Source organism: Euleptes europaea, chromosome 9 (genome assembly GCF_029931775.1).
Source record: "Euleptes europaea isolate rEulEur1 chromosome 9, rEulEur1.hap1, whole genome shotgun sequence".
Lineage (NCBI taxonomy): Eukaryota > Metazoa > Chordata > Lepidosauria > Squamata > Sphaerodactylidae > Euleptes > Euleptes europaea.
Window position 1 is genome coordinate 15,781,979 of NC_079320.1, and position 28,000 is coordinate 15,809,978.

At 44.3% G+C, this 28,000-nt stretch overlaps 1 protein-coding gene across 1 annotated transcript; it reads right to left on the bottom strand.

Annotated features, from left to right (window-relative positions):
• Window positions 1-1,817: 1,817 nt before the first annotated feature.
• LOC130482557 (broad substrate specificity ATP-binding cassette transporter ABCG2-like) lies at window positions 1,818-27,973 on the bottom strand. Its single transcript, XM_056855325.1, has 15 exons — window positions 27,873-27,973; window positions 26,128-26,187; window positions 25,227-25,341; window positions 23,652-23,804; window positions 22,601-22,758; window positions 20,828-20,979; window positions 19,429-19,533; window positions 17,961-18,202; window positions 13,099-13,181; window positions 10,739-10,828; window positions 9,494-9,618; window positions 7,144-7,298; window positions 5,519-5,608; window positions 2,444-2,538; window positions 1,818-1,965 (listed from the first exon to the last, which is right to left on the bottom strand). The coding sequence occupies exons 1-15, from the start codon at window positions 27,965-27,967 to the stop codon at window positions 1,818-1,820; spliced, it is 1,866 nt and encodes a 621-aa protein (XP_056711303.1). The 5' UTR covers window positions 27,968-27,973.
• Between the last annotated feature and the right edge of the window lie 27 nt (window positions 27,974-28,000).

The window sequence follows — 28,000 nt, forward strand, 5'->3', positions numbered from 1 at the left end:
ACGCCTGTCTCGTCCTTTGATCCTGCTGCCAGCTGGAAGCCAAACAAGAAGAAGAGTTGATTTTTATATGCCGACTTTCTCCATCACTTAAGGGAGAATCAAACCGGCTTACAATCACCTTCCCTTCCCCTCCCCACAACAGATACCCTGTGAGGTAGGTGGGGCTGAAAGAGTGTGACTTGCCCAAGGTCACCCAACTAGCTTCATGTGTGGGAGTGGGGAAACAAATCCAGTCCACCAGATTAGCCTCTGCTTCTCACGTGGAGGAGTGGGGAATCAAATCCGGTTCTCTAGATCAGAGTCCACTTCTCTTAACCACTTCACCACACTGGCCTCTGGCCCCCAGCCACCTTCCAAGACCGTGACCCAACTGGTAAGTTAAAAGGGCCAGTCCACCTGGCTTTCCACAGTGGAACCTGGAAGCATCCCAGGGAAATGTACCTTTTTCCTGGGACACTTTCCTTGCTAATATTAGAGTGCTAAATTGTCCACCCAGCGCGTTTGGAATCTGCCACTGTGATATGTCTTGGTATGCTTTTTTTTAAAAAAAGTTTCACCTTTTTGGTGTTTAATGGACAGCACAAACATTATCTTTAGTTTGCGGTATGTTAATATGAAAATCAAAACGTTTGTATTCCTAATCGTACATGTTTATATTTCTGTAACATGTTGTTACTTAATAACAAGCTTCATCTTGAAGTGCAATAAGCGTTCATGGGTTATCCATGCATATTGACAATGTACCATACTTTTTAGGTATGGCAACTGAAATACTTGTTTTTGTATCCTTTCTATTTTGTATCCTTTGTTTTCTGCAGTGAAATCACCCTGTCTCTTAGCAGTAAAATACAAAATACTTGTTTTAGGAAATTGATTATACAAGTCTTAACGATTGAAGATGTATTGAATTAATAGTGAATACTTCATCACCTAATAAAGATTTTATACTGGATGCAGCAGGTAGTGTTCAGTTTTTTTGGAGGAGAGGAAGGAGGGAGTCTTCTTTAAATTGGACCCAGAATTGGAAGTCATATAATGAGGAAGGGAGCGGCCAGGAGATGACTTTTCTTTTTCTTCAAGGAGAATCCAGTTCATTTCTCAAATTACGGTAAGACAGAGGACTCTTTGCACCAGGAATGAAGTGTATTTTCTCCATAAGAGGGCATCCAAGGTTCCAGAATGCCATCCTGCCTCTTCAGACCATAGGAATTTATAGTGTTGTGGGCCTTGGTTCAGTAGCAATGACAACTTTTTTTCCACCAGTATTTGGGAAGTTACTGAAGGGTACAAATTCCAGTGGTCAGCCGTGTTAGTCTGCTCTTAACCACTACACCACACCGGCTCTCAGTAAAAGGCATACCCAGGAGCAACCAGGGAGGAAGAGCCAGACGTATTCCAAGGCAGGTGGGAATGGGTAACTGGCAGAGCAGAATGAGTGGGTGAAGAGAAAACCTCCTCCTCTTGCTCTATTCTGAGGCTGTATCCTGGGATGCTTGCCCAATTAAAGCAACCCTTGGGGGTGAGACAGTCCCAGACTCAGACACGACCCCAGCAAAACGTAACAGTAACAATTCCCCTTTAGTCAGAAAGTGGTATGGCCAGGACACTGATTCACTGCCTTCTGTGCCGTTTGTGAGAATGAGTCCTCAAATGCACCCATGAAGCTGGTATATTTTGCAGCAAATGTTGCTCCAGTAGAATTTGCCGGAAGTGAATGTGGTATGCTTTAATCAACAAAACACTCGATACTATACAGGTATTACATGTTTACTATAAAAAGTACAGTATAGTGCTGAAATAGGGAATGTTTTCCTTGCTTACGTATATTTTTTTAGAAGTCTCAACTTTGTGTATGCAATTGTGAGGAAAATGACTGTCATGCATACAAGAGCCACGTAATTCTGCCAGACGCCCCAAGGAGTTATGTTGATACCTTGTATTTTCAAATACTCTTCTCCAGTGCATCTAACAAGAGAGTATTTTAAATATATATTACTAAAAATGCACAACCCTTGATTTGTTTATATTCTTGCAAAGGGTGGCGCCTAGGACAATTCAAAAGAATAACCGAGAATCTGCAGAGACGGAATTCCTCTTCTTCCCGCCCAAATACCATTTCCCCACTTTGGTTGTTATAAGCAGCTTTCTCCCCAATATTTTATTTTATTAGATTTACATCCCATCCTTTCCCTGCCAAAGCTGGGCTCAGGGCAGCCCAGCTGTTCATTTTCATTTTTTACAGGTGATTTATAAACCCACAATTCTCAGTACCAGACTTACTATATCTACGGCCTCTCTTTTAAAAAAAAAGTTTAGGTGGGAAGCCATGCAAGACTATAGGGTAGCGATCAACACACAAAGAGATCACAGCCACAAGGGGAAAAAATTAAAAGACATTCAGGTTTCAGTTCTTAGCTTACTGTGCAGGGGGATAAACACTTACATTGTAAATGGACTAGGGGTGATACAGGTCACATTGACCCCGGTTGTGGAATCCTTGCAAAACTTCAGGCCGGTGAACTCATTGATTTGCAAAGCCTTTGGAGAGAGACAAACTGTATTACTTGCTTGTGTTTGCATGTACGCGAGAAGGCGTCCTTATCGCCAGACTTTATGATTTTGCAAAGCGAAGGCTTTGGAGGCAGACAATGGCTACTAGCCGTGAGGACTAAAGGGAACCTCTCCATCTAGAACCAGCTAATCTATGAATGCCAGAGCTGGTGGCTGCATGAGGGAAAGGCCTTAGGGACCACGCCCTGCTTGTTGGCCTTCCAGGGGTAACTGGTTGCCTGCTGTGTGAAACTGGACGGACCACTGGTCTGATCCAGTAGGGCTCTTGTTTTATTTATATGCCCGTTAATCACTGATGTTTTCAAAAAAAAATAACCCCCCCACTGGATAATTTTTAATTCTATAATCTCTAAATAAATTGCATCTCTGATGTAATTCAGTCCAGGAAATGATAAGTAATAACGGCACACGTTAACCCCATGGAATTCGAGGTCTAGAAAGGGGTGCTGCCAGGCAGTTCAAGGTATCGACCACTAGGGGGCAGCGTTGAACATTCAGATTCAGACCTCCAAGCCGTGGTTCATGTCAAATTGGAGATTCTTATTAGAGGCTCCTCTATAAGAAACTACATTTGGAGCAGACAACCGTCACTAGAAAAGCAGCCTGCCCAGCCAATCACTGCAATAAGGTTTAGAGGTGACCTCCTCAGGTGCCTTTTAAAGGATACAATGGCTATTCACCCAAGATGGCTAAATGGAACCTTCATGTTTAGCAGAATTATGCCTCTTAATGCTACCTGTGGAGGGAGCAATGATGGGAGGAGCCTTTAGCCTCTATGCCCCTGCCTCTGGGGCAAATTGTGGACCCATGTGTAAAACAAAGAGGTTGGACTAGATTGGTCTGATCCAGGAGGAATCTTCTCATGCTCCTGGGGTCTTCCGTGCACAGTTGCAGAAGAGACCGGACTGACTTTTTATGGAATACAAGTTGGGGCCTGCCAGATTGGTAGGGGAGAAACCCATCCTCCCCCAGGCTGGCTCACCAATCGGCACACTCATTGGGCCTCGCTCCTCCCCCACACCTGTCTGCCTTATCACTGCTTCTGCAGTTCAAGCAATAGAGAAGGGGGGCAGTGGTATCTTCTGCTCCTCCTGTGGGGGCACCTCCCACTCCATCCACACACATATCACTGTTGTTTCAACAGCTCCTATGGTAGCTGGGAGGGGTGTCCACTGGCACCATACTTCCTCTGCAGCTCACATGGCAGGAGGGGCAGTGCCAGTTCCCTCTTGACTTCAGCCCACCCACCTGCCTGCAGCACCATCTGCCAGGCGTGGTCATCCATCTGTGAAGAGGATGGATGGGTAAGGCTGGGCCAATGGGCATATGGAGGGTATTTAACCCCCCTCCATTTTTTTAACCTTTTATATTTTTCTGCAAAGCTGGGGGTTCCCCTCCCCCAAGTAGAAATATTTGTTTTCTCTATGTGGCCCCAATCTGTAGTGTTAAGTATCCACAAATTGGGCCATGTTGAGAATTACATATACCAATGATTCATAAGATGTGAGAGTGAAGCCCTACTACAGGATTGGCCTGCAGCCTGCCTGAAAAGTATCCTGAAGACAGAAAGTTTTGAATAGCTGAGGGCTTTCCCACACTGGATTTTTGCTGCAGTTCAGCTTCTTATATGCATTGGCTTTTCTCCTCACTTGCACATAGTGTGTTTTGCAAGTCATTGCTCCCCCAGTATCTTTTCAAGTTTTTCTTGTTTGTTTGTTTGTTAAAAGCTTACCTTTGCCGCAGTCTGAAAAAACAAAAAACTAAAAGATAAACTCAAGGGAGAAAAGGAGAGCAACAACCATAATGACATGCCCATGGAAAGGGGAAAGCCTTTCCCTCTCAGTGATATGACGGTACAGGCAGATAATGTTTGGTGGAAATTTCTACAGTGATTATTTCTTTCAAAACTTTTTTTGGGGGTGGGGGGACTTTTCATATTTGAGACTGTCTTCTCCCATACATTCCTGCCCAGGAACTAAGATCCCTCTTGACCAGGGGTGGGGAACCTTTTTTCTGCCAAGGGCCATTTGGATATTTATAACATCATTCGCGGGCCATACAAAATTATCAACTTAAAAATTAGCCAACCAAGCCCCAAGCAGGCAGCTGCCCCATGACACCCCCCCAGCATGGGCAAGCAGGCATCTAACCGGTGGCGCACCCACCCACCTGGTGGCACAGAATGGTCTGTTGCGCCAGCCAGGCGCCCAGAAACCATCCGCCTGGAATAGAGGCTATTCCCCCTTGAATAGAGGCTATTCCTGTCCGCGGGAGGGGGCGGATCGCCAGTCTTCGATCCTGAGCTAGAGATCTGCCAGGACCCACCAAGGGCCAGACCAAATGATTTCACGGGCCTGAAACGACCCCCGGGCCTGATGTTCCCCACCCCTGCTCTTGACTGTCCCATCCATCAAAGATGGTAATCTGAGAGAGGGCCTTTTCAGTGGCAGCCCCACGATTATGGAACAGCCTTCCAAGGGACGTGCACCTAGGCCCCCTCACTCTCAATCTTTAGAAGGCAGCTGAAGACAGTTTTACTCATGATAGCATTTGATTAGTTCTTCGGCCTGCTGGCAGTTTTAATTAGTGATCTTAATTTGTGATTTTATGTATTTTATTGAATTTTATTATTATTTACATCAGCGGTTCCCAAACATTTTGAGTCATGGAGCACTTTTCAGGAGAGAAATTCATCACAGAGCACTAATTTTCACCTTGGACCTATATACTAAACCGGATGACAGTAGTATTTTTCTTTGCAATCTCTTCACGGAGCACTAGGAGATGATTCGCGGAGCACCAAGTGCTCCGTGGAGCACAGTTTGGGAACCGCTGATTTACATTATAAGCCACTTCAAGTTCCTGTAAGGTAGAAAGGAAATAAATACATACATACATACATACATACATACATACATACATACATACATACATATAAATGACTTACATTCAACCCATATCGAGTGATACTGAAGTACTTTAGCCACAGCAACCAGGGAGAAATGGTTGTGATATTTACCAACAAGCCAGAGAAAAGCTGCAAACACAGAAAAATTGGGGTGGGGGAGCAGAACTCTTCAGAACACAGAATTGTCCCTAGCGTTATTGTGTGGTAGATATATTGTATCGTGTAAAAGTAGAAAACCCTAGTGCAATACAGTGGATAGGAGGGCAGCAACTTCTGCATGTAGAATGTCCCAGGCTCAATCCCAGCATCTCCAGCTCAAAGACTTCAAGGGAAAGTCCTCTCCCTGCTTCCACAGAGCTAGCTAGATGGGCCAATATTCAAGTGATTTTTCTGATATTTTTCAATATTTTCTGACTCAGCGTAAGTAGCACTGCCAGCCTCCAATAACTGGAGATCTCCTGCTATTACAACTGATCTCCAGCCGACAGAGATCAGTTCACCTGGAGAAAATGGCCGCTTTGGCCATTGGACTCTATGGCATTGAAGTCCCTCCCCAAACCCCACCCTCCTCAGGCTCCGCCCCAAAATCCTCCCACCGGTGGCGAAGAGGGACCTGGCAACCCTAAGCATAAGGCATACTTGTGCCATCCATTGGCACGCACATTGCAAGGAGTATCCTATGTGGAAGGCTCTGCGTTCGCCAGAAAGTGAAGCACTTTACTTTCCCCTATAAGAACGGATGGTGGCCCTTCGCTTACAGGAGAGAAAGTAGCCTGGTGTACCACTGGGGTGCAGGTTATGCCTGCTAGCCGCCCCCAGTGGCCACAGTCATGAAGAATCAAGCATGCTCCAAACAGCAAAGCTCCATGCTTGACTCTCTTTCTAGGTTGCACCTGAGCATGGCAAAACTTTGGAGAATGGAAGGAATGTTGGGAGATTTGGGAGGGGAGGAAGGGTTTGGCCCTTTCTACTGGGAGCATCTAAAGAGGCCAACAGCATAGACTAAAACCATTTCTAAGAACTCAAAAACTAAAACATTAAAACAAACGGGCAAACCGAGAAGTTCAAATGGGCCAGGAGCTAGCCAAGCTGGTCCCTACACAGGCCAGCTAGTGAGCTGACATCAATCATTGCATACATGCATTTATTTTATGTGTTTATTTATATCCCACTTTTCTCCCGAGGTGGGAAACCACTTGGCTTTTAGAACATCATTTCCCCCCTCCTCCATTCTCTCAAAACAACAGCCCTGTGAGGTCGGCCAGGTGGAGAGTTTGTGATGGGCCCAAGATCCCCCAGAGAGCTTCCATGGTAGGTGTGGGGATTTGAACCCAGGTCGCTCAGGGTCCCAAGTCTGCCACTCTACCCGTTACACCACACTGGCTCTCCGTTGCTGCCACTGAAGGTCTGAGCCAAGCAACTCTTGCAGCACTGGTGGAGCTGTTGGGGCTTGGCTCTGCTTGCCCCTGGCGGCCAGAGGTCCTCCGGGGCAGTGACCCACTGCCAGTTTCCCCAGGAGGTTAGCCAATCCACCCTTGAGGACAGAAACACACACACACACCCCGGTTAAGCAGCAGCAGCAAAACAAAAGCTGAATCCTTAGCCATACAACAAGATACTCTTGGAAAGAAACATTGGCCAGGAAGGAACGGCCCGGCACTCACAATCATACAAACGAAGCAAATGTTGATGAGGAGGTTGGCAATGGATGAGACGCTTTGTCCGGTTGCGATGGCTAGAGACAGCGAACTAGCAGCATAGGCGATCAGTATAAGGGTAATCATCATGATAAAGAATGCCTGTGCAGTAGGCTTGAATCCTGAACAAAAGGGAAAAAATATAATTCACAACTGCAGATTTTTTTTTTAGTATGTGTTGATACACATCTGCAATGCAATCCTCTGCAGAATTAGCCAGGGGGGTTAGACCAGAGTAACTTCATCACATTATGTTGTTGATATCTTTTTTTTTTTTTGTGGTGTCAAGTCACAGCTGACTTATAGTGACCCCGTAGGGTATTCAAGGCAAGAGACGTTCAGCAGTGGTTTGGCATTGCTGCCTCCGTGTCACAACCTTGGTATTCCTTGGAGGTCTCCCATCCAAATACTAGCCGGGGTCAGGGCTGAGAGTGTGTGACCGGACCAAGGTCACCCAGCAAGTGGGGATTTGAAGTGAGGTTTCCCAGGTCCTGGTCCGACATCCTAACCACAACACCATGCTGGCTCCCGTATCATAGCTTGCTTTTATTTGCCAGTATGACCCAGGCTAGCCTGATCTCATCAGATCTCAGAAGCTAAGCAGGGTCAGCCCTGGTTAGTATTTGGATGGGAGACCACCAAGGAATACCAGGGTTGCTGTGCAGAGGAAGGCACTGGCAAACCACCTCTGTTAGTCTCTTGCCATGAAAACCCCAAAAAGGGGTCGCCATAAGTCGGCTGCGACTTGACGGCACTTCTCACACACACACACACACACACACACACACACACACACACACACACACACATTGTATCCTAAACTGAACATATAGTACAACAACCACTGTTCCCACAGACAGATCATGATGGGTAGCCGTGTTAGTCTGTCTGTAGCAGTAGAAAAGAGCAAGAGTCCAGTAGCAACTTAAAGACTAACAACATTTCTGGCAGGGTATGGGCTTTCATGAGCCACAGTTGTATCTGAAGAAGTGAGCTGTAGCTCACGAAAGCTCATACCCTGCCAGAAATTTTGTTAGTCTTTAAGGTGCTACTGGATTCTTGTTCTTTTCCACTGTTTCCACAATTTAACAGGCTGAATTGTCAGACAAGCCCTTGACTAAAACAATTTTCAAGAACTAAAATATTGAAAAAAAAGGTGCAAACTGGGAATTCAAATGGGCCAGGAACAAGCTAACCTGCTCACTGCATGGGCCAGCGAGTAAGCTGACATCGATGGTTGCATAAATGCATTTTATCAAATCATCTATCCTTTTGGGTTCCAAGGCAGCACTTAGCTATTTTCACGCCCGTCCTCCTGATTCGAACCTACATTTAAAGCATTTTTATGCCAACTTCCCACCCAAATAGTCCCCAAGATGGTGAACATGAAAACATTTGAACACCAAAACAGCATTTAGAGTAACAGATAAAATAATTTGATAAAAACATATAAACATATATCACCAAAACCAAGGAGGAGGGCCAATATGCTATCTTAAGTTGGAAAGAAAAGTTAACCTTTTTTCTGACCGTAAAAAACCCTCCAAATAATTTGCTAATAGAACAGCAAATGAAATTATGAGGTTCTGCCCTGTATTACCATTCATTCCGCTTATATAGGGCAACATTCTGAATCTAAACCACCTGTACACCCTGCAACAGCCTGCCAGCCAAACATTCTCACTCCAGCCCAAAAATCCTTTACATACAAGGAGCGAACCTATTTGCAAGGATGCTCATTCACTCACCTTTCTCCATGTGAAATGCATGAACCCCACTTATGCAAGAAGCCACTAGATCAGCATACGTTTATGACCTAGTTGGCAGAGACCTGAGAAAGTGAAATCAGCAGTGCAATCCTGAGCAGGTCTACTCTGGAATCCACTCAATGGGGCTTACTCCCAGGAGCGTATCCTGAGGACTGCACTGAAAATGTACCACTTCAGATGACACATGAAATGGTGCATTTCTGAATGTCTCTCCCGCCCCATATATTTTTTAAACCCTTCCTGCAACTAGAAACTAGCACTTTGTGGAGGGAAGTGGGCTAGAACCTTTGTCCCTGGTGTACTAGTTTTCTACCTTCGGGACGTTATAGCGGCCAAGCATTTTTTTTAAAGAAGTATTCTCCACCTTTGCCTGAAGTGGTACAGGCCATCCTAACACCTCATTCTGCTGGCATGCATAGATCAGAGCTACATTACCCACTAGCTCAGAATTGACGTATCAAATACAGGGGGGGGGGGAAGAAGGGAAGTTACAATCACAGGGAAATCATAGGGAGGTGGGAGAATGATTACTTTGGTGGGATACTTGCCTATCATGAAATAATTTATACAGGTGAAGATTATCCCAGGTAAAGTCCTCATAGGTATCATATCAGCTATTATCTTTGAGAAGAAATATGCAGACACTCTGTAGTAACCACTTATGTATTCATGCCTTCAACAGAAAATACATAACAATATTCAGGACTGGGACTGGTGGAATAAAACATCCAATCATCCCATCAATCAATTAATCAAATGCCTCAATCCTGTTCCCAAACCATAGCTTTGCTGACAAAGCCGCAGGTGAAATATCTGGATGTTTTTGGTACCATACAAATGTGTTCTTATTAAACACATTGTGTTCAGTTTTGGGCACCGCAATTTAAGAAAGATGTAGACAAACTGGAACGGGTCCAGAGGAGGGCAACAAAGATGGTGAGGGGTCTGGAGACCAAGTCCTATGAGGAAAGGTTGAAGGAGCTGGGTATGTTTAGCCTGAAGAGGAGAAGACTGAGAGGGGATATGATAACCATCTTCAAGTACTTGAAGGGCTGTCATATAGAGGAGGGTGCCTAGTTGTTTTCTGTTGCCCCAGGAGGTCGGACCCGAACCAACGGGTTGAAATTAAATCAAAAGGGTTTCCGTCTAGACATCAGGAAGAATTTTCTGACGGTTAGAGCTGTTCCTCAGTGGAACAGGCTTCCTTGGGAGGTGGTGAGCTCTCCTTCCCTGGAGGTTTTTAAGCAGAGGCTAGATGGCCATCTGCCAGCAATGCTATGACCTTAGGCAGTTCATGAGAGGGAGGGCATCTTGGCCATCTTCTGGGCATGGAGTAGGGGCGACTGGGGGTGTGGGGGGGAGGAGGTTGGGAATTTCCTGCATAGTGCAGGGGGTTGGATTAGATGACCCTGGTGGTCCCTTCCAACTCTATGATTCTATATGCAGAAAAAGTTATAAGGCTGGATTAAAAAAAATCTCCTTGCGGTAGAGCTCTTGTGCAAGCATAATACAAGAAAAAGACTGTGGTAGCGCTAAGTCAAACGTATTCTATTTCCACCTGCATTTCCACCCACGCAACCAATTTCAAAGTGCTGTAATATATACACATACTACCCCAGGGTGCTCTTTTTCACCTGGGACACCTGTGTCACCCTGAAAAGGGGCAAGAAGGACTTTATCCCCTTTGAATGTTGATGTGCGGCAAAAGGGCTCTGTAAGGCTGCAAACAGATAAGGCTCCTAAAAGATGAATGAGCAGCAGGGTGGCATCCCGCCACAAACAAATTTACCTACATAAATATCCTTTTCTCTGTGATAAAAAGTTCAACAGTCGTAACACTATTCAAACACTGATTGGTGGTCAAGAAGAATAAAGCTCCAACTCTAGAGGGGGAAAAAAACACACAGACACAGATTGAGGATCAGAACAAACTGGGGCCCAGACATTTTTTAACTAACAAAGCAGAGATGAGCACATATGGGGCAGTGATCACATTATAGGATTGTAACCGTTGTCAGAAACACTTTGAACAGGACTGTGAAAACAAAAGGCACCACCTTCTGGAAACCTGTCCTGTGCAATTGACTGGCCTGGTGAGTGGGAAGGAGTGAAGGCAACAGGGAAAGGGGAGAGGCTATGTGGGGCGTTCAGGAAAGGGAAAGAGGAAACCGTGGCGGGGGAAGGAAATTTTATTTATTTATTTATAATAAATAAATTTTATTACTGGGGCCCCAAAGCGGCTTACATCATTCTCTTCTCCTCCATTTTATCCTGGGCGGTGTTTAGGCTGAGACTCTGTAACTGGCCCAAGGTCACCCAGCAAGCTTCCATGTCACTGACACTTTAACTACTACACCACGCTGGCTCTTGCAGGGGGACCCAGTGGGAGATCCCTTTCCCATTGGTATTTTGTACCTTCCAAAAGGGAGCCATAATTTGGATGTTTGCACTCTGATATTTAGCTCTACCGTAGGTTTCTTTCCCTGTATTTGGGAGCATCTGCGTGATACTGCCCTTTGCCAATCTTGCTTCTGTGGCTTTCCCCCCACTTTCCTGCAGACTTCTCCCAAACTGGTTTGGTATGATTTTTTTTTTTTTTTTTTGAAAAATCTCAGCAAAAGCACCTTTGGTAACTGTGTAGATAAGAAGAAGACCATTTTTGCTGGTTCCACTTACAACACTTCCATTTACCTTACCTTAGTTCCTAGGAATACCATCTCCCCCCTGCTGCTGGCGCAAGCTTTTTCAGGCTTTAAAAAAAAGGAAATAGATCGCTATAGCATACAAATCTATCGCAACAATGGAGCCGTTCCAAACTTTCATGCAGAGATATAAGGGGAAATATGCAACCTGTGCCTTTCTCCTTATAACTCCACAATGCAAGAGGGTAGGGACTTTAAAAAAAATGAAAGGGGGGAACTGATAATTTTTTGCGATAGATTATTATAATGTTATAATACTATAGTGATGTAGCTGGGGCAGGAGCAGGGAATTCGTAGCCACAGAGGCAACAAAGGTGGAGGAAGAATTTCCATCTGGATAGCCCGTTGCCACAGTGAATGCCTCGGTCTTTGCAGCAGCGACAGGAACTACAAGGAAAATCATCTCTGGTGGAAGCAGCCTTTCAGAAACCAAGCAGTAAAGCATATAAAGTAAAATTAGCAGCATGCTCCAGATCTGACGCACACACGCTGATCCTATATCCACAAGAGCTTCACTATTCACAGCAGTGTTGCTAAGGACCACATACATCTCCGACTGCATGCACAAAGCAACCAGTGGAAATCCAGTGGAATTACTTTCTAAACAGATGAGGCTTAGGACAGAGATGTTGCTGGTACTGGTCTGCCTGGAGTGGGCATATGCTGCAGAAATGAATTCCATTGGAACCAACACCGAAACAGGATCTATTAACCTGACTGCCTCTTCAATAAAATGGGAATCATGGCACGCACTTTAGGCAGTCATTTCACTACACACACACTCACACATCCTAAATATAGCAACACAAAAACACGTTCAAGTAATCCATGGTCAAAGAGCTCTCCCAAACAAGTGCATTCAATAGATCAGCTTAACTCTTCCTTGCATTGAGAACCAATGTGCTGCAGAAGTTAAAGAGCATCAGACTGGAAGGTGGGAGACCCAGGTTCAAATCCCCAGTCTGCCATGAAGCAAACTGCTATGAAGCAATCTGGGTGACCTCAGGCCTCAGACCTCACATCCTTTGAAAGCTGATTCACACATCTCAGTGTCCTCTTGATGTGCACATTGAGTTCCCTGCTGGGAACTTTTGGGTGCCTGATTTGGATGAGAAAAGTGCCACACGAGAAAAGAGGACTTAATCTATTCCCCGTCCCATTTTTTCCAACCTGAAATACCCCTGGGAAGATGCCATTTGCCCTCATGGGTAAGATTATGTGTACAGAGGGGCTAGACATAAGTTTCCTCAAGGGGGCAAATAGCCTAATAGCCTCAAAGGGTTGTTATCAGGATAAAATGGGGGAAGGGAGGATCATGCACATTTTGCCCTGACCTCCTTGGAGGAAAGGTGAGATAAAGGCATACTAGCTAATTTACACTGCAAATGCCAATCCCCCCAAAAAGGCTGAATTGTATTCTTATCTGTAATGTATTCTTCCCATTTACTAACCTATTCTGAATGCCAGTGACATCATTTTCAACATGTGCAAAAATAACTCCAATGAATAGTCCCAGAACAGTTGTAATACAGATCTAGGAAGGGGGGAAAAAATCAAATTAACAAGATGCTGCCTTTGGGGAAGGAAGAAAAAAGCATATTTATTTTAAACACTTATAATCTCTCTTTCCAAAAATATCCAAGGAGGCAAACATCAAAAATGACACGATCATATCATATCATATCATGTTATATCATACAAGCCTCCAGCAGATAAAAATATAAATGGCAGAATAAATATTTCAACAGTATACAAATAGATCCCCATAATTCAATGGAAGCAGGAAATAGTCATTGTTCATAATTGCAAACTAAGTGATAAAAAGGGTGAGAGCACATACAAATCAGTTCTAAACCTTTTTTATCTTCATAATGTAATGCATACTTTAATTGTTTAAAGAAAAACATTTATACTTTAAAATATTGTCTCTGTCCTTCACTGTCCTTCAGTGTTACTCCTCTGAAGATGCCTGCCACAGCTGTGGGCGAAACGTCAGGAAAGAAAATACCAAGACCACGGTCACACAACCCGGATAACCTACAAGAACCGATTTATACTTTAACTTGAGCTCAAAAAAAGATAAAGTTATCCAAATATCTGAAAAAGTAAAATCCCAAAGAAAGATGTTCTACAGTCTGCTGAATTTCAGAATTAGCCCCATCTTATTTATTGTATGAAATCAATTTAATTGACAATAATCATATTATACCGGATTCTACGCTATTTAAAGCATAACGAAAAGTGATGGAAATCTCAGGAAAGATGATGGTAACAGGCTGTTCAGCATTGTTTAAGACACGAGGGATTGTATGAATTTTAACACTGAAATGCACTTGCTTACATGGTACCACAGCGCTAAAGGACCTGTTGAAAGGACCAAATGTAAGGGATAATTCCGCTGCTAAGCCAATTGAAGTGGGAAACAAAGATCACATCAATACCAATTTAAGCAGATTGGCAAACAGGGCTTAATGAAATGTGGGGTCTTTCAAGACTGCATTGCAAATCCACCCTTAATGAGGTTAGGGAGATATGAATTATTGTGAGAAAAAAGGCAGGGCCATTAACCCTGGGCGTTTGTAAAGCTCTTAAGACCATAATCCTTGTCACAAGGTCAAGCTTTTACAAAGCAATTAATAGGGATCCCAATAATATCAACATACACAAAAAGCCTTTAACTTCACACACTCTGAAGAGACGGCCAGCTATCGCTTGGTATTTTGTTTTTAAACAGTTGCAGGTTTTGTAGAAGACATATCACTGGAAGAACTATGCATGCTGCGAACTGCGACACAAACATGATTTGCCAGACCAACTTACCTTTTCAGCTCCCTCGATCAGAGACGAGGCAAGCTCATGATCGGATCGGATCGACAGCTGTTGTCGAAGTTCATGCCCAGCAGCTTTGCACCTGTGCAATAGCCGCTTATTCTACAAGACCTGCCCCGTTGACGCACTAGCAAATAACACCGCAACAGAAACGCGCTCACCACCACAGATTCCAAAATGATTTAAAAATTCTGTACCCACCTATCGCCCTTTCCCGGATTTTTTCTCAAAAAATCGGGTCTTCTCCCTTCGCACCCAGCGATCTTGAGTGCAGTAAAGTTTGAAAGAAGGGAGGGCCAGCGCCCCCGCCATCACAGCGGAGCCCTCGTCCCGAGAAATGCGCATGCACGGCACACTCCGCGTGGATATTAGGGAAAAAAAGTGATTGGCCAGTTTTCGGCTTGAGGGATTGTGGGATGGCAGCGAGGGGAGAAATAAAGTGGATTTTCAGATCGCACTCCAGGCTTCGGGTGGGAAAAACGGCTTTTTTTATTTACATCGCCGTATATGCGATTTCTGTTAACGCGAAGAAATCGTGCGCTGAGGCCGCTTCCAACATCCTTCGCGTGACATGAGGTGCGGACATGCAGGGAAAACGCGCGTGAGAAGGCGGCGCAAATGGTGAGTGCGGACACGGCCCTTATCACCACAGTTTCAGTTATCAACCTCTGTACTGCTTGCCACAGTCACCAAAAAACTGGCAATATTGCACCGTTACACTATTTCTGCCATTAGGTGAAATGCCTGGTGTCATGGTATACTGTGATTTGGCTCAAAATGAAAAAGGAATACTTTTGCTGACATCAGTAAACAGAGGGTGGGGGACAGGCATGGAAGGCACATAGAGACATCTAAATAGACATCCCTTTTAACTGTTCTGATTTTAAAAAATCAGAAATGGAGGAAGTTGAGTGCAAAAAGGATTGCTATTGGGTGAGAAAGCAGCATAATCATGCAATAGACACAACCAAATCCCTTTCAACAGTTCTAAACTTGTTATTTGGATGCAAAATACTATGCTTAGTTTGCCATGAGGTCCAAACTGTTACCAAAACAAAAAGAAACAGGATTCAAGTATGAGAAGGAAGAAAAGAGAGAGCAGGACAAAAGGAAGATGTGAACCTGAGGGATGCTCACAATCACCAAACCATGGTTTTGCATTATTTCTCAGCTGAAGCACTGACCCAGGGATATCACCAAAAGTCAATGATAGCCTGTCTGCTAGAGAAACATGACATCGTGTGAACATCTGTTTCATGTTTTGGGTACTAACAGTGCAGCTTCCAAACTCCTTTCGCCCCGGTAACACCACCCGGGATGCCGGCGGTCCTGCACCATCTTTTTAGGTGGCACAAGACCACTTTCCCCTATGAAGGAAAAAGGCTTTTTTCCAGTTTTTATTTCAGAAAAAAAAAGGCTTTTTTTCCCCTCCGTGGAGGCAGGGGAAGCCTCTGAAGAGGCTTCTCAGCTGTGCCGTCCCGGCCACCACAGTCTCCCCGCCACAGGAAGGGGGTCTAAATCTCTCTCATAATAGCCCTGTTCACGTGTTACAGTGGACGCAAGTACACTCTGAATGTAAATTATTTAAATTAAATTATAAATCTAAATAATTATGTGTTAAAATAATTATAAAATATAATTGCATTATAAACTGTACATTTAAATACATTATATGAATCATAAATTATTTGTCGGGGGCCCTGTGCCTTTCTAGAATTCCCCAATCCCCCGTAATGGGGAATCATACTGGAGTACAAATAGAGGTCGTGGATCTTCTTAATTGTTTAAGAACAGTTTCAGCTATACGGGATGCTGATTCAGACTGGGGCGAAGAGAAAGGGGAGGTTAATTTTCCCGCCCCACGCATGGTTTCAACTGTAACTAGCTCATCCAAGCAAAACATGATTACACCCATCCTTTAACTTTAAGGGGTTTAATAACAGTGCTGGGGAGGGGTATTGTTTTGTTAAACTGTGAGCGGATATTAAACCCTTTCTCTCCTCCCCACATGGCCCCGATCCAAACCGGAGCCCGCCCAGCCGAACGTGTTCTTCAAAAATCACTTTAAAAGATCCTGTGATATTTTTTACTGCGCAAACATTTTGTGTGTGTGTTTATTTTTGTGTTTTAATATGGAGCTTTATATCTCTATTGAGGGGATTTAAAATGCAGGCTGTAGAGTGAGAAAGAGGGGGGACCAGATGGGTGACCGAAGGACGTTATGATTAGATGGTAGCTGTACCTAGGGGGCAGAGCTGACTGGTTTGTTCATAGAGTCTCTGTATGAGAGCCAGTTAGTAAAGTGCACGTGGAGAGAAGAGAGCTGAGTACGGTGCTGCAGAGTGCGAGAGAAATCTGTGCTCTGTGTGGAAGTTATGAGTGGCAAGCGAGGAAAATAAACCCGTGTAGAAGCTATGGGCCTAAGTGGCAAGTTAGGAAACTAAGCTTTGTGCAAGTTATTAGCCTAAGTGGCAGGTGAGAAAAATAAGCTTTGTAGCTAGGTCTATTTAAGGAACTTTAGAGAAACAAGAACTGTACCCCTATCTGAAACCATTCCACTTATGTACCTATCTGAAACTATTATGCTTATTAACCACACCGAAACAGTTATGCTGTTTTACTTGTATAAGGTAAAGGTCCCCTGTGCAAGCACCAGGTCATTCCTGACCCATGGGGTGACGTCACATCCCGACGTTTCCAAGGCAGACTTTGTTTGCGGGGTGTTTTGCCAGTGCCTTCCCCAGTCATCTCCCCTTTACCCCCAGCAAGCGGGGTCCTCATTTCACCGACCTCGGAAGGCTGGAAGGCTGAGTCAACCTTGAGCCGGCGACCTGAAACCGACTTCCCTTGGGATCGAACTCAGGTCGTGAGCAGAGCTTCTGAGTACTGCAGCTTAACACTCTGCGCCACGGGGCTCCGGTTTTACTTGTAAATACACTCTATTTACATTTAAGAAAAACAACTGTTTTGTTTAGGGTAAAGGATCCCCTTTAACCTCACAGTCAACATGCTGACCATTCTGTCATTCTTCCAAGTCTAACTAAATCCTCCTGTTCTTTAGGTCCAACTAAGAATCCTAAGGCTCTCGCCTTTGGTGGCAGAGAATACAATTAGGGAATATTAAGGAAGGCAAGGAGGCAGCGTAACACACGTCACCTCAGAACACGACTAAGAGGTGCTTTGACATGTGTTACATATAAGGGATCCTACAGAAAAGAGTAAAAACATTACAGACCCTATCACAGATCTCCCACCAAGTCCACTGTTTTGACCCTGAACACTCTCACATTTAAACAGGTTTGACATGGGTTCGCATCACTAGTGTAGACATGCCCCAAACACAGGTCAGAGACAACACACTGCGCATCTCATAATATATCAAGCACAATTCTTCCCCTGTTATTTAAATTCAAAGCCTTTTTCATACAAAACCCAGCTGTGTTACTTGTTCCTAGTAATAAATGTGATGAAAAAGAAAGGCTACCTGAGCCGTGGAGTTTTGTGGATTCCCTATCAAATTTTTGAATGTGCGTTTGGAGACCCACTTGAGCTGATGAAAGAAGGAAGTGGAGTATGGAATAAGATGGTAAGATGTCTTTCTTTTTTTATTTTCTAAAGACAGCTGCTTTAATTCTTCTTTCATTTTTAGGTATTGAGCAGATCGAGAATATTGTTTGGCTAACATTGATGCAATACTCGCAACTTCTCCTTCAGGCTTTTCCAGGTCTGATTGAAATTGGGGATGGGGGGAGGAATGAAAACAACAGTTTATCATATTGCAAGTAAGTGGCAGACACTGTGATTTCTGGTTCAATAGGTTTCGCCGGCAGGTTTTCATCATGCTCCAAGCTCTGACTAGGAAAACAAGCTTGAAAGTAACCTGCAGAAGACCTGCATAGACTTTACCGTAACTTCTTGTATATACCTCTTTGGCTATCTCTTGGGCCCAAGAGAAGAAGAAGAGTTGGTTTTTATACCCTGCTATTTCTCTACCATAAGGAGACTTATGGTGGCTTACACTCGCCTCCCCTCCCCCCCCCCAACAGGCACCTTGTGAGGTAGGTGGGGCTGAGAGAGTTCTGAGAGAACTGTGACTGGCCCAAGGTCACCCAGCTGGCTGCATGTGGAGGAGTGGGGAATCAAACCTGGTTCTCCAGATTAGAGTCCACCACTCTTAACCACTACACCACGCTGGTGTATTTCCAACACCACCTCCTCTGTGACCAGATAATTTAGTTTACCATTTTTAATCCCTTGTGGTGACCTTTAAAAGGGGGATGAAAAGACAATGGCTTGGATCCTATGAGCAATTTCCATGTACACTAAATAGTTTCGGAGTATGCTTGCTCTTGCGCTAGCACATGGCTCATTGATAGGGTTACCAGGTCCCTCTTCACCACTGGCGGGAGATTTCTGGGGCAGAGCCTGAGGAGGGCGTGTTTTGGGGAGGGGAGGGTCTTCAATGCCATAGAGTCCAATGGCCAAAGTGGCCATTTTTCTCCAGGTGATCTGATCTCTATCTGCTGCAGATCAGTTGTAATAGCAGGAGATCTCCAGCTAGTACCTGGACGTTGGCAGCCCCTAGCGGGTGAAGCCTAGGAAGGGTGGGGTTTGGGGAGGGACCTCAGCTGAGTATGATGCTATATAGTCCACACTCCAAAGTAGCTATTTTACCCAGAGGAACTGATCTCTGCAGCCGGAAGATCACTTGTAAATCTGGGAGAAGTTTAATACCACTTTATTTTAAGCAGAGATTCTCCAGCCATCTTAAAGAAACAAAACCAAAGCCTGGCCTCCCCCTCAGTCTCCCTGTCCTAAACCCGCTTAGATCTGTGCCTGCCTCAAAACAAGGCCTCTGTGCACTGATTCTTGTGTTGATAGTTATGTAAGCTGATGATGCACACAGAATCAACTTCTTCCACAAGGTGTCAAAAGATTTTCGGCATCCATACCTGTGATGCTAAAGTCAATTTTACTAGCTGCGGCAGCAGTAGAGTCTCCATTAATGATATCCATAAAAAAATCTGCAGGATTGTTATACGCTTCACAGACAAAACCTGTAACGAAATGGCAGGTCATTTAATCAAACAGCTTGTTGTGGAAACCTGTCCTGAAAACACAAATATGCATCACTTAATGCTTAAGAAGCTACTTCTAAAAAGCTAACAGAATGAGGCTGCAAATCCTACATACGCTTACCTGCAGAGGTGGCCTGTCCACTAGGCAACCCTAGGCTTAGGACACCACAGAGTGGGGGAGCCAGGGCTCGCATGTGGGGCTGGATGGCTGGATGGCAGCTCAGTATGTCTGGGCTGGCTGGTGTGTGTGCTAGGGATGCCAGACTCCAAGTGGGACCTGGGGATCCCCCAGAATTACACCCCCATCTCAAGACTACAGAGATCAGTTCCCCTGGAGAAAACCGGCGCTTTGGAGGGTGTATATGGCACCGTACCCCACTGAGGTCCCTGTCTCCCCAAATCTCCAACAGTTTCTCAATCTGGATCTGTCAACCCTAACCCCCCCATCCCCCACCAGTGGCCAGTAGAGACCTTGCAACCCTAGTTTATGTATGTATGTATGTATGTGTGTGTGTGTTTGTGTGTGTGTGTGTGTATGTGTGTGTGCGTGCGTGCGTGCGTGTAACCTGGCCAGCTGGCCTAGAGTGTGAAAAACCCTTGGGCTTATCTTGCTTACATGGGATTAAGCTCCAATGAACCGGGAGACTAGTCTACTAAAAATACATCTTTCTCACCCTCTCCCACATCCATGTTCTCCATGTGTGGAAAACATTCTCAGTTTTTGTTATTTCTGAGATCAGTATTTTAAAATTCTGGTTCCCCCCCCCCCATTTGTTATGCTCCTTTTTCTATTAAAAATTGGCTTGATCGTCTTTGGAAAGACTGCATTTGAGTCATGGGCCAATACAAGTTTGGGATAATTCCGAAGGTTTGTCGAATTTGTGCTGGCCTGCAGTCTGGACACATAGCAATTATTTTGGATCCCTGCTATGACGGGAAAGAAGAGAGCTGTTGCAGCAGAAAATGTTAATCATTGGACCCTAGCCTTTCTCTAGGATTTACGGAGGTAGGATGATATAGACTAACTGGAACAATGCCACCCAGTAAGCTTTATGACCCGCTGACCATTACATGAAACTTATTCTTGAATTTTTTGGATAGCAATCACACACTATGATGATTTCTGCTTTCAAATCTCACAGTTATGGAGGTAATGTACAGATGAGTGTTCGGGTTGTTGCTGTTTCTTTTGTTTGTTTTTGCAACGAAATGATGTTTATGCAGTATTTTCTTATTGGACATGTTCTAGTAAATGCATCATATGAAAACTCACCAATAGATATGAAGTACGGCAGAGCTTTACCAGCCAGGCCGTGATACAAAAGTCTTCCTGCGGCAAGCAACGTCAGGCTGTCAAACAATTTGAAAATAGCGTACCGAGGCTGATGGATTGAAAAAATAATTGTTTTCCCACTCACCGACATCCTAAATGCAACACAGGAAAGATAATTAACTGCTGCAGTTACTCTTTGTTACTCGACCGTACAGAGCCTCAAAGAGGTTTACAATCACAAACCCTTCCTCTCCCCACAACAGGCACCTTGTGAGGTAGGTGGGGCTGAGAGAGTTCTGAGAAAACTACGACTGGCACAAGGTCACCCAGCAGGCTTTATGTGGAGGAGTGGGGAAACCAATCCGGTTCCCCAGATTAGAGTCCACAGATCATGACTGGTTCCCAACCAGGGGTCCATGGACCCCCAGGGGTCCGCGAGAACTAAATTAAGGTCCGCAAAACAAAGTTCTAAACCCATAATAAATTAATATTTTCAATTAAAAGTTCTCTATTATAAAAATATATATATTCAAATATTATTCTAAGTTTAATGTTTAACTAACAGTTATGATTAAAGTTTATTTTCAAATTCTCAGAATTTTTATTTTGAACCTTGGGGTCCCCGCACCGAGCAAAAAAGTCCTAGTGGTCCCTGGTCAAAAAAAGGTTGGGAACCACGGGAATCGAACCCAGTTCTCCAGATTAGAGTCTGCTGCTCTGAACCACTACACCAAGCTGGCTCACAACCACAATCATACATGACATTTATCGTGGCTGCTTTGGATGAGTCATATATTGTACTTTTAGTGCTTGAAAAAGACTACCCATAAGCCACCCTTGCTGCCTTGAGAAAGAACTATACATTCCAACTATATATTCCTGACTCTATCAGAAAAGGGTGGGGAAAAATTGAATAAAATCAACCAATCAATACATTATTGGTACATACAAAACTATGGATTGGATCAAACTAATATTTTCACTCACTTCCATCTAATTCCCCTACTTATTACAGCTCCCGCCGTGCATGGCTTTTGTCCATGAAGGTACCCTGACCCCAGCATAGCCTTTTTGGTCCTCATCTTTGGAAAAGTGGAGTTGAGATCTGCCTCAGGGGGAGAGCAGTGAAAGCTCAGGTCTGGCTCAGGGAAAAGAGCAGACAGAGCGAAGGGTAGTGTGGCAGAGTGGTTTAGCTCTAACTCTGGATGATAATAGAGTACCTGATTGTTAGGGCTGTCTCTGGTAATGAGCAGACCTTGTACCATTTAGTCTGATCCTTGGGAAAGGGCAGGCTGGTGTGGGTGGAATCCCAACCTAGCCAGTAAAAGCCTATTTGTGCCTGAAAGCGTTCAAGTAAATTAAAACCACTCTCTGAAGCCATAACTAGCTTAAATTTATGTTCCTCGGCCAGGTTTATCCTTTGTCTACCTGGAGACCTGTGCTGCTGATCTGTTCTTTGATGCCAACCAGTAAATCAACAAATCTTCTGTGTTTATATAAAAATTTGTATTGTACTTGCGCACCACAAAACTTACGTCACGGCAGCAAACACATGCCCACACATTTTCTACCGTAAGAATGCCTTGAAATCGAATTGGCAACTATGGGGAAGGTTTATAGTTTAAGACAAACCTGGTTCCCCAAAATTATAGGAGGTTGTGAGAGTCACCTTGGTTGATAGAAAAGGCGTGACAGATGTATATGTGCTTTCCCTCCAGGAAGCATATTTCTGCAAAAAAAAACTACAGTTCCCAAGAATCTGATGCAATTCACCTTTTTAAGAGCTCCATGACAGCATTGGCCGTGCTGGAATCCAATCCAGTCGTTGGTTCATCTAAAAACAATATTGCAGGGTGTGTAATGAGCTCTAGTCCAATACAGACCCTTTTCTTCTCCCCGCCAGATATTCCACGAATAAACTGAGTGCCAACCTATGCAGGAGAAGAAATCTCAAAAGTAAAGTTCTTTGGGCTGTAGCAAAATGCTTAAATACTAGGGAAATATTTAACTTTGGTATGATTTAGAATCTAAGGGGTCTCCAACCTTTTTGATTCTGTGGGCACCTTTAGAATTCGAATATAAGGTGATGGGCGCAACCACAAAATGGCCACCATGGGAAGCCAGCTGGGTGACCTTGGGCAAGTCACACTCTCTCAGCCCCACCTACCTCACAGGGTGGCTGTTGTGGGGAGGGGAAGGTGATTGTAAGCCGGTTTGAGCCTCCCTTAAGTGGTAGAGAAAGTCAGCATATAAAAACCAACTCTTCTTCTTCTTCTTCTATTTGCTGCCTGACATGTATTCCTACAAATAGGTGGCACAAGGCTGCGAACAAGGGATCTCTCAAATTTTCCCCCAAGGCAAATAGTCAAGGATGAAGAAGAAGAAGAAGAAGAAGAAGAAGAAGAAGAAGAAGAAGAAGAAGAGTTGGTTATTATATGTCGACTTTCTCTACCACTTAAGGGAGAATCAAACCAGTTTACAATCAGCTTCCCTTTCCCTCTCCACAACAGACACCCTGTGAGGTAGATGGGGCTGAGAGAGCTGTGACTAACCCAAGGTCACCCAGTTGGCTTCATGTGTAGGAGTGGGAAAACCAACCCGTTTCACCAGATTAGCGTCCGCCGCTCATGTGGAGGAGTGGGGAATCAAACCCAGTTCTCCAGATCAGAGTCCACCGCTCCAAACCATCACTCTTAACCACTTCCCCACGCTGGCTCTCAATGGGGGCATCAGCAGTCAAAAGCCACCTCCTTCTGTGACAGGCATTTCTATAATCAGAAATGGACATTTGGTATTTATTCAGCACTACCACATACATCTATACCTTGGCATTTGCAACTTTAGTCAAATCCAGTTCCACAATGACCTGGTCAACCCTCTCCTTCTTCTCCTCTGAGCTCATAGAAGCAGGCAGCCGAAGCGCTGCTGAAAACTCTAAATTTTCTCTGACTGTCAAGGTTCCCATCACTATATCATCCTTTAAGGGAAAAAAAAGAAAGAATAAGAATCAAAAGAATAAGCTTTCACCTGAAAATTTGTCTATACCACAACCACTATCACACCAGTGTTAGTGCTCGTGGATGCCACAGTGGGAATAATAGTGTTGCTGCACCAAGTGAAGAAAGATGACTATATTTTGCCCAACTTGATTTGACAGTTAATGGACTTCTAAAGCTAGGTAAAGGTGACTGCTTTTGATCGCTAGATTTACCCCCAAAAATTGATGATCGATGGGTACTGCTGTTGGTGGGAAGTGCCCACAAGTCACAGCTGACTTACGGTGACCTTGTAGAGTTGCCAGGTCCCTCTTTGCCACCGGCGGGAGGTTTTTGGGGCAGAGCCTGAGGAGGGCGGGGTTTGGGGTAGGGGAGGGACTTCAATGCCATAGGGACCAATTGCTAAAGCAGCCGTTTTCTCCAGGGGAACTGATCTCCACTGGCTGGAGATCAGTTATAACAGCAGGAGATCTGCTGTTGGCAACTCTATGACCTTGTAGGGTTTTCAAGGCAAGAGACAAACAGAGGTGGTTTGCCATTGCCTGACTTTGCGTCATGACCCTGGACTTCTTTGGTGGTCACTCATCCAAATATTAACCAGGGCAGACCCTGCTTAGCTTCCTGGATTAGGAAGATTAGGCTATCCTAGGCTGTCCAGGTCAGGGCTACCAGTTTGGGCAAATGCCATATGGTTAGGTATGACCGAGAGAGAGATGCCTGTTTCCTCTGATCAACTTGCATATTTGCAAACAAATATGCTTTCTGTATTTTTTCCTCATAAGGAAACAGACCCTGCAGCAGCTGTCAGTAGAACTTTCCTACCGCTTGGGAAAAATACATCCTGTGTAGTTCTGTAATTTAAAAAAAAAAACCAAACCAAACCAAAGAAACAAAACCAGAAATCAGACAGTAGCAGAAGACTGGTGCAGGGGGAGAGAAGCTACTTAACTCTTTCCCTCAAGCCATTTTCCAGCCAAAATTCATCACCTGCAAGCTACTTTTACCTACTGTGGCGAAAAACCACAAATACCCATACATTTCTGTAGAAGAAGAATAAACAGCAAAATACGATCCAGCCAAAGATATCAAACACCGTATCAGTAAACAGTGCAAAATGTGTGACAGAGAGGGAAAGTAAAAAATTAAGGCCTGCTAAAGACATTATTTGCCCTGACCTGGCTAGCCCCAGGCTATCCTGATCTCATCAGATCTCAGATGCTAAGCAGGGTCAGCCCTGGTTAGTATTTGGATGAGAGACCTCCAAGGAATACCAGGGTTGTGACGCAGAGGCAGGCAATGGCAAACCGCCTCCAAAGATCTCTTGCCTTGAAAACCCTACAGGGTCGCCATAAGTCAGCTGTGACTTGATGGCACACGAGCACACACAAAAATACATTATTTACCTGTATTACATATCCGGACATACATTTAAACTGTGGAGGTTGAGGGTGCCCATTTATCAAAATCTCTCCAGTCAGTCCACGAGGATCTTTCCTTGTAGCTAAAATATCTAATAGGCTTGAAGACAGACAAAATTACCTGGAGTAAATAAGTTATTATAGCCAGGATGCCTGTATGCATTTTACAGATCCGTCATCTGAATCTTTTTTCAAAGATAATTTATCGCTTACATTATGAAGAAAAGGATACATCAGAAGACACTCAGCAATAAATAGTAACCACAGAAAAAAAGAAAAAACATACTCAAAATTACAAAAAGGTTGCACAGTCATACCAATTCACTGTCAGATGTAACTTTCTGGTCCAGAATTCAAACAGGGATTCCAACTTTAGAAGTAGGATGGTTTCCCCAGCCTACCATCTCTGTCAGGCCATTTCTGTTAGTTTTGGTAGTTTAACTATTTACCACACTGGTGATACTTCAATAAGGGGTTGTTTGCCCTAGACTGGATGCCACTGGCAGGCTTTTCCTGCTTTGATAAAACATCTTAATGTTTCCATGCACCTCCTGCATTTTCCCTGTGATCTTTCCCAAACCTGTTTTGAGGTGGTGTTTCGGGGAAGATCACACAAAGCCAGGGTAGCACCCTGGGAAACTCCAGATCTTCCAAGTCCCACCTACATTGGCACAATTTTCGCTGCCCCTCTACCCTGTGGCCTCTTTCAAAAATCTGAAGTTGAATATGGTTATAAGGTTATAACAATCTGTACATCAGGTTTTCTGAATTCCCAGCTTCCTTAAAAATATGGATATAACTCTAACCCCTTTCATTTCAGAGATATGCCTTTCCCCTTATGTCTCTGCAAATACGGGAGGTAGAGATTTCTTATTTAAACACTTACGATGATTTCCCAGAGCCTGTGGGTCCTAGAATTGCATTGAGACCAGGTTTCATGACCCCGCTGTAAAATAAAATGAACTTGTCTTCAGTTCATTGCTTAATCTGTTCATACATTCAATTAACCAGATCCCCTCTCTTATTATTAGGCAGAACTGTACCTAGAACTTCTTGGAGTGACTGGGAGTGAGCATCCAAAGATACCTTTGATTTGAGGGGTTAGGAAGCTGCTCTCTTCTTACATAGAGTATAGGCTGGTACTCACCATGCAGTGTTAAAAAAATATATCCTATTTTTCCCCTCCAAATATCAATGGACAAATAACAGTTTCACAAGGTTAGGATCTGTGCTTAATAAAGTACTGCCTTAACTGTGGTTGACTACCTCTACTACCTCGCAAGGTTAGGATCCGTGTTTTATAAAGTACTACCTTAACTTTGGTTGACTACCTCTACATGGTAAAGCATGATACAGTGGTTAGAGTATCAGACTAGGATCTGGGAAGCCCAGGTTTGAATCCCTGCTTTGTCATGGAAGCTGGCTGGGTGACCTTGGGCCAGTCACACACTCTCAGCCTAAGCTACCTCACAGGGTGGCTGTAAGGATAAAATGGAGGAGAGGAAGAAGCAGAAGAAGAGTTGGTTTTACACCCTGCTTTTCTCTACCTTTAAGAAGTCTCAAAGCAGCTTACAATTGCCTTCCTTCCCCTCCCCACAACAGGCACCTTGTGAGGTGGGTGGGGCTGAGCGGGACCTCTGAGAGAGCTGTAACTAGCCCAAGGTCACCCAGTAGGCTTCATGTGGAGGAGCAGGGTGAAAAACCCGGTTCACCAGATTAGAGTCCACAGCTCATGTAAAGGAGTGGGGAATCAAACCCGGTTCTCCAGATTAGAGTCCACCACTCTTGAACACTGCACCCCGCTGGCTCTCCTCTAAATGGCTTTGGGTCCCACTGGGGAGAAAGGAAGGGGACAAACAAAGTAAGGAAGCAAATTCATTTTTTACTGAAAGATCATGAATCTTGGCTCCAGCTTCGTTTAACTCCAGGCACATTTGAGATGCCTTTAAGGAAGTGGAAGAGGGCACAGTCCAGTGGGAATTTCTCTCTGTGAATGACTCCATTTCACGGGGATTTGAGAGGAGAACATGCTATGTGCCCTTTGATAATCAGGATTTTGGATTTCCACCTTGGGAACCAAGATACAGGACAGACGTGGACTTTAGACATAGCATGGTATAAAGAGCACCATAGGCTATTTGCACAGATTTTTAAAAAAATATGCAGGAGGGATATAAACCCAGAACAGTCAAGTCTTGTGAAAAGCGACAATACAGAACTGTAATATTCTGTGCTTATGTTTTCACACACTGCTGGTTCACAAGACATGTATTTTGCCCTGACTTTTAGGATCTCCCCATTAGCTTTCAAACTCGCACAATGCTTTCTCAGAGTTCACCGTTTATGTATGGAACATAAATCATGAGCTCCAAGAAAGCCTAACTCCTGAGTATGTCTCAAAGGGCCTGGGGAGGTACCAGTCACTCAATGCTTCCATGCGGGATGCAGGAGGATTTGTTTTTCGGTGAACATTCTGGCTATAATGTAGTATGCATGGAGGAGATCACCAGCTGGGCATTGCAGAATCATAACTAAGAAAGAAGGGCTCTACCAGACCAACTCTGTTCCACACAAGGGGACAGCAGGAGGGTACTCGAGATCAGTAAGTATCAGCAAGCAATTAATTCTTACCTGATATCTCTTAAAATCTCTTTCTTAATGGTTTTTCGGAAGCCAAAGTAGCCCGTCTTCACTTTCATGTTGTAGCTGATGTTGTAAAAAGTCATGGTGCTTCCGTGAGCAAATGCGGATTCTGAAAG